This window comes from Terrapene carolina, unplaced genomic scaffold (genome assembly GCF_002925995.2).
Source record: "Terrapene carolina triunguis isolate 2854851 unplaced genomic scaffold, T_m_triunguis-2.0 Scaffold88, whole genome shotgun sequence".
In the NCBI taxonomy this organism is placed as follows: Eukaryota; Metazoa; Chordata; order Testudines; family Emydidae; genus Terrapene; species Terrapene triunguis.
The window spans coordinates 45,860,236-45,870,243 of record NW_020664439.1 but is presented as its reverse complement, the minus strand read 5'-3'; the positions used below and the strand labels follow the sequence as shown (position 1 = coordinate 45,870,243).

The following is a 10,008-nucleotide window of genomic DNA, read 5'->3' as shown; positions in this document are numbered from 1 at the left end:
ACTGTGGTTAAAGTAATGGGGTAGTGTGGCCGCACACCACCGAATTAATGTGGTTAAAAACCGAATTAATGTGCTTAGTGTGGCCGCGCACAATCGAATTTATACAACCTGTTTCCCAAATTCGAATTATCTAAATTCGGATTAATCCTGTAGTGTAGACATACCCTTGGAGACAGCGAGCTCCCAGCCTGGCTTGACAGAAACAAACTTGAGTTGTTCTCCTTTTGTTGGCTTTTCTTCTCAACTGTTGTCATTGCTTTTCCAAAAGAGCTGGACTGGATCATCTCTGTGCTGTCTATAGGTTTCGGCGAGGGAGTCTTGGAAGCAGAATGGGATATTGCTGGAAGGGGAAGTGATCTATGTGGCTATGTAGAGGGGGCGTGCCCTTGCTCAGAATTTATGGCTTTCCCTCTAAATTATGAGAGCCAACCATCTTATCCCCATACAGCCACTTGCTGCCATTACTGTTGGAAGGTTGAGAAGCCTGTCAAGATGAACTGCTTCAGCAGCATTAAAAGCAGAAATGGCAGGCAATAGCAGATGTTAGTTGGCAGTGGGAGGCAACAGAGGGGGTGGATAAGGGAGTTTTGATGAAGATAGCAATGAGGGCTATTGGGAGAATTTGTATGGGGAAGGTTAGCAGCACAGAATAGCGGAGTAGAAGCTGTTGGGGTGTCTGTAGACAGTGGATTTGGGACCTGGTCATGTAGTTATTTAACTATGGTCAGTGAAGTCAGTCCTATACAGAACAGAGGAAGACACGGTCGCCACTCCCAGATGTTAGGTGTACATTAAAATAAAAAAAAAATGTTGAATTGTAAATTGTCCTTTTGTTCTGGCGGCTCACCTGGCTTATTGTTTGACCTGAATGTCTTGATGGAATGCTGACCTTTTAATTACTCTAGATGTCACGTATTACTTGTGTGCAAACATTAATCCCCGCGAATCCCCCGTGAGGTAGTTTTCTATCCCCATTTTTCCAGAGAGGAAGCTGTTGCAGAAAGATGAAGTGAGTAGCCGAAGGTGACACACTGAGTCAAAATCAAAAACTAGAACCCAGGAGTTCCTGGCTCACCACCTGGTCAAATTATTAGATACTGCTGCCTCTTAATATAAACTGGGTTAAGTTGCGTGGTGTTAAATCTGGGTTTAAAATTACAGGCATCCATACAAAGAGCAGTCGAGAATGGAAGATATCGTGAGATGTGCCTAGATAGTACAGTGATGGGCACTATAGAAATATCTAGACGGCTGCAGTGACTGAACTATGACCCAAAGTTTCCCTTCCCTCTCTTTCAGGAACACATGTGTTCTAACTGCTCTCAGTATATTGCCATTATCAGTAGCCTTGTCAAGCAGGCTATATTTAAAAGATTAACCTTGACAAATGTGAGTGCAGTTTGTAGTGCTCATGAGTTCTGAACTTTGGTTGTGAAGAGAACGCTGTCTCCTTTTGAATGGAGAGAGTTCACTTCGGTAGGCTCACTTTGAAGAACTTCTGCTTTTCTACGCCTGAACTGTTAAAACAGGCAGTTCACAGTACTTTGAAGAGTTGTATATGTCTCCCAGATTAATTGAATAATAAAATAGGATCTGTAAATACAGGAGAGAAATTAATATCCCCACAACTGAGAGTGGCTTGCGTGCTGCTTCACAGGTATTAAATGTTCACAGTCCTTTCATTGCCACAGGCTCTATTGACAGGCCTAGCCGACTGCTGGCATATTTGAAATGGGCTGGGTCTGTACCATTTTTAGTCTATAGGTGTCAACTGACTGAGACAAAGTACTGAATGGATTCTGGATTCTGCACTTCTCTCGCCTAGACGCAATCTTGTGCTGCTATTGCCAATGGTGTGTGGGTTTGAGGGACAAAGAGGACTTCTGTCTAATCCCAGCACTCTAATCATTTTAAAGAAACACTATCTGTTATCTATAAACCTTTACCGATGGGACTTGTGTGTGTCATCTGCTGTGCACAATAGAGCACTTTACAGAGGGAAGTTCACAGGGCATGCCTGTCCTTATCTAGCACCGTAGTATAGCTTAATCAGAAAGGCAGCGTGTGCAAATTATGTGGAAGGAGGATTTATTTTTTCAGTATAGTCAAGTAAAACCCCTAAGTTCTCAAACGATATAATAATCCGAGCTATTCTTTTTGTCTTTCCCTAGGACTCCTGAACAGTGTCCCAGTGTAGTTTCTTTGCTGTCAGAAAGCTACAACCCACATGTGCGTTATGGGGCTGCCATGGCGCTGGGCATCTGCTGTGCTGGCACAGGAAATAAGGTAAGGACAAAAAGCCAATGATAGCTACTCCAAGGCTCTTTCTGCTATCTTTCCTTCTACAGATACGTTCATGAAAAGTATCGCAGAAATAGAGTGTTATTTCGCACACGTGGTCTTCCAGCCAGTTGGAGTGTGTCAGCATTTCCTCAGATTCTGTGCTTTATTGCATTGAATGAAGCAATCTTTTTTTCTGGTTGTAGGAAGAGCAAATAGATGAGGCAGAACAAAATACATTTGTTCACAATTTCCACCCTCTTAGAGTTTGTCTATAGTAAAGGGTTTTTTTAACTCTAGTCCATTGCCAATTAACTTGTTGGGTCGCATGTTTGTACGTGTCTGGATATGTCACAATCATTTGTTCCAAGACACAAACATTTGTGGTTTACCCCAGAGTTTGACCTTTTTTGGCTTCCATTTTTTATTTTTTTAGCACTAAGGGGGGAAAAACAAAATCATGTGTATTATCCTGACACTCTTTTCCATGTTTCACGATAGCCACATAGCAAAGTCAAGTCGCAAAAATGAAGTTTCCTCGAACATTTTGCACTTTAAATGCTTGTACATTGAGGGTTCTTTTTCTTAGGGGTGCAAGCACTATGTATAGGGTTTAGCTGTCACAGTAGGTGGGGAATAGTTAGGAAATAAAACTTTATTTACTGCTACTAAATTTTAACTGATCAGATTAGCAGATTTCAGTCTTGTGTGGTACAAGGTTTTTCTGATGGATCATAAAGGTCAAGAACTTCATCTGTGGTTTCCAGTTTTATCTCCACACCACCACCACCACCACCCCTCCCCCCGCTTCCCAGCCTTTACTAAAAATCCATTCCTAGGTTCTTATCTGTTCCTGCACACTCATGAATACAACACCTATTTGAAGTGCACACAGTTATGACATTCTCTGTCTGCACTCATAAGCTGACTTGCATGTAGCCTGAAAGCAAATTGGAAGCCATATTTTATTCCAAGTTACTGTTTTCAAATGGAATATGGCATTGAGAAACTAATGTTCATTGACATGCTGCATCTGAAAAGTTAATTTAATGGAAATGCTCTTAGTCATACAATCCACATCTGTTTTATTTCCAGATAATTTGTATGATCAAGATAATGGAACCTGTCTGGCCGAGGTTCTGTGCTTTATTTTTTTTTCTTAAATAAAGATCTGAAGCATCTGTTTATGTTACAATGTGTCTTCTGGGGCTTATATCAGCATGTTTTAAAGGCTAAGTTAATGCATCGTAACTTGAGAGATTGGAAATGAAGTTAAGCTTTTTGTTAGGCTGAAGGGCACTTCCATCATGCATATTCTATAAATAGTATTGAACACATACAACGTTACTGTGAGGCACAAATGAATACATGTAAGAAGACACAGCACAGCCTTTTAAAAGTAAACTGCATGGATTCAGAAAGTTCACATAGCAAAACGTAGGTCTGATGTTGCAATGTAATACCTAGAAACGGTTCTTGGCATTAGTATTCTGGTTAAAGTCAAGTTGATTTTGTTAGTTTTTCTGATGTATTCCTAGGAAATGTCGACATTGGTGGGGACATTGCCAGTATGGAAGCCCTGCACGAGAGAGAGTTAAAACAGGATGGGATCCAGTTTACAATCAGAAGATTGTAGTGCAGTAATTAAGTTGTAAAGTAATTTGATGTTTACCGTAGAGCAGGTAGAGTCCCAGGAATGTTTATGAACAAACTAGGTATTACTAATAGCTGTGTTTCTGCATTCACGTGGATGAATCCCTTTCTGAAAGACATCCCCAAAATATTGCAGAATGCCCCATAGATGCCTCTGTGGGATCTATCCCTGGAGACCTATGGACGTACAAGTAGTTATGACACTTTTTTTTTTTTCTGTTTAGTTTTACTCTTGCTCTTGAAGAGCTCTATTGAAAATATAATTTTGATTTGTAGTACCTGTTTTTAGTAAGCAATTAGAAGAGTATTTTAAAGGATGACTTACAAAGTGGCTGAGCTCCTGTGGATAGAGATGAAAGGTGTATATGGTGCTCAGTTTTCCAACATACCAAATTGACACCTACTTTACAGAAAGGAACACGAGTGCTGGGTATCCATAAGCAGCGTACATACAATAGATTGTCTCTTCTGGACAGTTCTTGTTTCTTTACGTAATCCACATGCAATGCTGAAATACTTGTTGATACATGCTTTTGAGCTTAGTGGCGCATCTATTGTATGTCATGTTGGCTTTCCACTAGTAACGGTCAAAGAATTTTCTGACCTCAAACCATGGAATCTAAAGAAAGCAATTATAAGTTCTGAAGCAGCATATTGGTCTTCAAAACATAGATCCACTGGATGTGTATATCTGTGGAGATGGCACCACTTGTATTAGAAGCGAGATATGTTCTTACTTAGAATTAAAAGCTTTGTGGTCTAGTGGATAAAGCACAGGACTGGGAGTCAGGAGACCTATTTTGTATTACTGGCTCTGCTAATGACTCATTGTATAACCTTGGGCAAATCATTTGACACCTCTGTGCCTGTTACGCTTTGGGTAAAATGAAGGTAACATTTACTTACCTTTGTGCTCACTAGAAAGGGAAGCAGTGTATAAGTGAGGTGAGAACAAGATATAGAAGTACGAAGTATGATATTTTGATCATTATCAACAATAATTCTAACCTGCCAAATACTTGTCACATTTCTGCTTGCAACAAATACAGATTTTGGTTGTTCTGGCATTGTTTTGTTCAGCAAATTCCTCCAACTCCTCTAGCTTTGAGCAAAAGTCCACTAGCGTAAGTGCCCATTTCTGTAAAAATTTGCCCAGATATCACAGTGATGGGCAAAATATAAATAATATAGTAAACTATACCTCATTGCCACCTTGCTGATGGGCCTAATTCAATAACCCTTCATTGGACTGACTGAAACCTGCTGTTTGAAAGTAATAAGCTTAATTTGTGTATTTGGTTTTTAGGAAGCAATTAATTTGCTCGAGCCAATGACAAATGATCCTGTGAACTACGTGCGTCAAGGAGCTCTGATTGCATCTGCCCTTATCATGATTCAACAGACTGAGATCACCTGTCCAAAGGTGAGTGATGGGTTATACATCAGCTGGTATGGTGAGAAATGGCCTAGGTGGTGGTGATGTTTCAGGGACCAGGTGTGCTAGGCCCTATACATACCCATAGTAAGAGAGGATCTGTGCCTTGAAGAGCTCATGATTGCAAGAGTGAAATTTAGAATAGTGCAGACTGTGCACTTTTGAATGGGAGATGGACGCTGACTGGCACCGGAGAGGTAAACTGTCACTGTTTTAGCTGTTGGTGTTATATAAGTAAATCGACATTTGCTCAAAAAAATTGGAAACCCTGGATAAGGGGATGAAAGCGAGATTGGAATTGCTAACGGACACACGCCTAGCATGTGTGAACGTATTTTCTTCTCTTCTTTACTACAGAGATTCTTGTTATGTATTATATGTTCGATTTAGTACTGGGCAACATTTGACGTACCTGCTATCAGGGGAAGTCCATGTTATGTGCATAGTCGTAGCTCTGCTTCTGCTGTGACTTGTCCTTCAGTTTCGCTTGGGACAATTTTGCTGTCCTAAGAAGTTGCAGCAACTAAAGAGTGAACTCATTTTTTCAAAAACGAGTTTTGTCACTGTGAAGGCAAATGGGTTCATATGCACTATTAGTTTTTAAAACTAGATCGCCTGTGAATATGACAGGTAATATTATACAAACTGCTGCGTAGACTAAAAAGTTCCGCGTTAGCAGAATCGGACACTGACAACGTGGAGCTCCCACATTTGATCAGCCTTTGCTGGTTGTACTGGACACTGCTAAAACAGCGCTGCCTTGTGCATGGTAACTTTCAATGGCATTGTTTTGCAGTGTAGTTTAATTTTTGAAAAAATCATCCTTTTATTGCCCCTTTTTTTTTATTGCACTTAGTTGCTGAGAAAGCAGAAGCTTTTTCCGGTAGAAACACATATTTAACCGTGGGGTCAGGGAGAATAACTAGTTCCAAGGGAAATTCCACAAAGACAAGGGTTTTTTTATATTTTCAAGCACTTCTGTGTGAGTCTGCTGGGGATTGTGTAGATCAGGGGTCGGCAACCTTTCAGAAGTGATGTGCCGAGTCTTCATTTATTCACTCTCATTTAAGGTTTCGCGTGCCAGTCATACATTTTAATGTTTTTAGAAGGTCTCTTTCTGTAAGTCTAGAATATAGAACTAAACTATTGTTGTATGTAAAGTAAATGAGGTTTTTAAAATGTTTAAGAAGCTTCATTTAAAATTAAATTAAAATGCAGAGCCCCCCGGACCGGTGGCCAGGACCCGGGCAGTGTGAGTGCCACTGAAAATCAGCTCGCGTGCCGCCTTTAGCACGCGTGCCATAGGTTGCCTACCTCTGGTGTAGATTTTGCTGGTAGACATCACTAGTGTCCTAACACTACTATAAAAAACACTTGGGTTTCGTTTGGAAGAAACTGAAGGTGCTTTATATCACTATTAAAATTCTGCTAGATTATTGAGTGGAAAAATAAAGTTCTAGCAAATCCCCTCATCCTCCGAGACCAAATAATATGAAGTAAATGTTTCTCTACGATGGAAATAAACTCAGGAAAGGAAAAGTTTAAATAGGATAAAGCAATCTCTAACTCTAGGGGAAGAATGGTCTAGAGGTCAGGGTTCTAGCTTGGGGACTTAAGAGACCTGCTCTGCCATAGACTTCTTGTGTGATCTTGGGCAAATCATATAGCCTCTGTGTGCCTCAGTTCCCCATCTGAGGATGATAATGCTTTCCTACCTCACAGAATATTGTGAGGATAAATACATTAAAGATTGTGCAGCACTCAGATACTGTGGTGATAGGGGCCAGATAATTACCTCGGAGAGATTCTGCATATGAACTACCTACTGAGTCCATTTGTAATGCTATCAAGTTCTGAGCGGTGTTATGCAAAAGACTTTGGTGAGTATCCAAAGAAAAGTGCAGCCAGGGAAATAACTTGCAAAATTAGATGTTTTTTAGGGTTGATGAAAATTGGGAGACTTCTTTACTAAAATGGGACTGAAAACTCAGACTGTAGAGGTGCATACCCAGATGCTCTTCCCAAGGTTAACAAAACACAGTTGGTCAGGCAGATGTAGGATGAGAGGCGTAAAATTGGGGTTGAGTGGTTTATAAAACAAGCAAGGGGTAACATGTGACCATTATATATTTTTTTTAAATGAAGTTCTATTTACAAGCCGACATTTATGAATTTTCGGTTACATGCTTTAGATGTAGATGGTAATTTAATTGGCCATGCATAGAGGGTGTAGTGGGGCGGCTGCCCCACTCCATGAGAAAAAGGGCTGGAACAGGCCAGAGAGGCGGCGCAGACCAGCAGCCAATCAGCAAATGCCTGTGGAGAGCCAATCAGAGCAAAGAAAGAGGCAGCCATTCAGGGCCGGGCTGGGCCCTATATAAAGGCTGCCTAGCAAAGGAGAGGGCAGGCTCTTCCTGACTAGCAAGGGAGGAGGACTGGCTCCTGAGGGCAGGAGGTAGCACCTTGGACAGAGCAGTGCTGAGCAGGCTCGGGGGAGCAGAGGAGAGCTCCGGCCCAGTTACCTGCCAGGCTGCAACCCCTGCTAAAAAGGGTCGAGAAGGTGCACGGGGCCAAAGGGGAAGTGGTTAGGGTGACCAGACAGCAAGTGTGAAAAATCGGAACGGGGGTGGGAGGTAATAGGAGCCTATATAAGAAAAAGACCCAAAAATCGGGACTGTCCCTATAAAATCGGGACATCTGGTCACCCTAGAAGTGGCCCAGGGAAGATAGACGGACAAGAGGGGAGAGAAGGAGGGCACAGAGAGACTGCCGCTGGAGGGTCCCTGGGTTGGGACCCAGAGTAGTGTGTGGGCCTGGGTCCCCTCCTTGCACTGCACCTGGCCACAGAGGAGTGTGTCCGAGACAGACTGCAGCTTGCCCTGAGGTGAGAGGCTAGACTTTGGGGTTGTGGTTGGCCACTAAGGCAGGTGCAAGCCGAAGGACTGTTGTTAACCCCCCCCTTCCCCCCCCCCCAAAGGGGGGGAGAATGAAGTAGTGGATGCTGCCGGAGGGCAGTGTCCTGAAGCGCACGCCGCTGAGCAGGGAACAAGGCGGATCCCAAACCAGCAGAGCAGACAACGGGCGAGACACCACGCGCAGAGAGCGCTCCACAGCTGATGAGAGCTAATTCCTGGAGCAACCAGCAGGAGGCACCAGCAATGGTGAGTCCTGACCCTGTTACAGAGGGGTTGAGGATGCAAGCAGGACCAAGACACTTGAAAATAATAAGTGCTCCCTGAAATCATCAGCTAACTTATAAACAAAACCCAAAGTGGATCAGCTTCACCCTTCCTTCAAGGAAGAAGTTCAGCCAAAGGTCGCGGCAGCCCTTGCTGCTAATCAGACAACTATTCTAGGAGTGCAACCAAAATTGGCCTTCATGAAAGATTAAGGTGGTTTCTCCTTATGAAACCACTGAATGACATTTAAAGGAACATTTCCTGACAGATGTAATAAATTGTGGAATGGCCTCCTAAAGGAAATGAATGGAAGCCTTACGTATTATAGGAAACTATCCTGCATTGCCAGGGAGGTGGACTAGATGTCCTAGTTTTTCATCTCTAATTTTTATGGTTCTAAGGTAATGGGAATAAGAATTCTCTGTAGTTTATCTGGATGTACTGGGGTTACATTGTCAATTAAGAATTTATTATCCTTGGAAAACGTCTTCAGTGCAGTTTACTAGTCTGTAGAGAGATTCTTTTGATCAGATGTTAAAGATCAGAGTTCAAAGGGTGGCACCAGCCTTTGGACTATTGTGGTGCATTTTATTTTGTTTAGATTCTTATACTGCACTCATAGTTAGTGTGAGAGCCCCCCCATTTCTACTCAAGCAGCTAAACATGTGCCAGATGTTTGGGTAGGGTTTCAGTTAGGGTTTGCAGAGGTGGACTCGATTGAGTTGTCAAGAACCTAAAAATAAGGTCTTTTGTTAACTGTTGTGAGTACATCCAGACACTTTGTGTATAAGAGATGGAGATTTAATACATATGACATACTCTAAAACTTTTCTGCCAGTATCAGTAAGAGCCCTTCTGACTACATTTAAAAAAAAAAAAACTTGAAATGTTTCATGGGAGAAGGTAGGAATAATTTCCCAACTAGCTGTGATTGTAAGGGTTTGGGCTAGAATATTATTAGTAATAAACCAATGTGACTACTATTTGAGTAGCTGTGATTTTTTTTATGTGCCCCGAGATTTACATGTAGACTTGTATATACCGAGAAAAAGATGCATAGATCTTAGGAAAGAATGACAGTGTGGTTCATAATAGGATATACAGTTAATCTGATGGGTGAACGATTAATCAGCTGAATTTTGCCTTAGTGTCTCAAGTCTGATTTATGAAGAGCATGCATCCTAGTGAAAGACGAGTTGCTGTGTTGGTCTATTAGGTAGATTTAAGTGCAGGGGTAATGAAAGTGAATGTTGGTTTTAGCTTTGCTAGACTGTAGAGCCAGGGTAACTTGCAGCATGGAAAAACTACTCTCGTAGTAGCTTTCTGAAAATAAGTTGTTGGTTGCTCCTAAAGGCCAATGAAATTCAAAGATGGGAAGGAGCTGAGAGACACAGGCCTGGGCTTGATTTTTTTTAATTTGTGTAGTTAATTCCCAGAGCTTCTGAAGTTCTGGGAGGAGAC

General features: G+C 41.9%; 1 protein-coding gene across 1 annotated transcript in view; it reads left to right on the top strand.

Moving 5' to 3' along the window:
* The window catches only part of PSMD1 (proteasome 26S subunit, non-ATPase 1), a 115,012-nt gene that overhangs the window by 72,002 nt on the left and 33,002 nt on the right, over nucleotides 1–10,008 (top strand). The window contains exons 17-18 of the mRNA XM_024206339.2: nucleotides 2,172–2,286; nucleotides 5,240–5,356. Of these exons, the coding sequence (XP_024062107.1) occupies nucleotides 2,172–2,286; nucleotides 5,240–5,356 (232 nt within the window). The remainder of the gene's footprint in view (nucleotides 1–2,171; nucleotides 2,287–5,239; nucleotides 5,357–10,008) is intronic.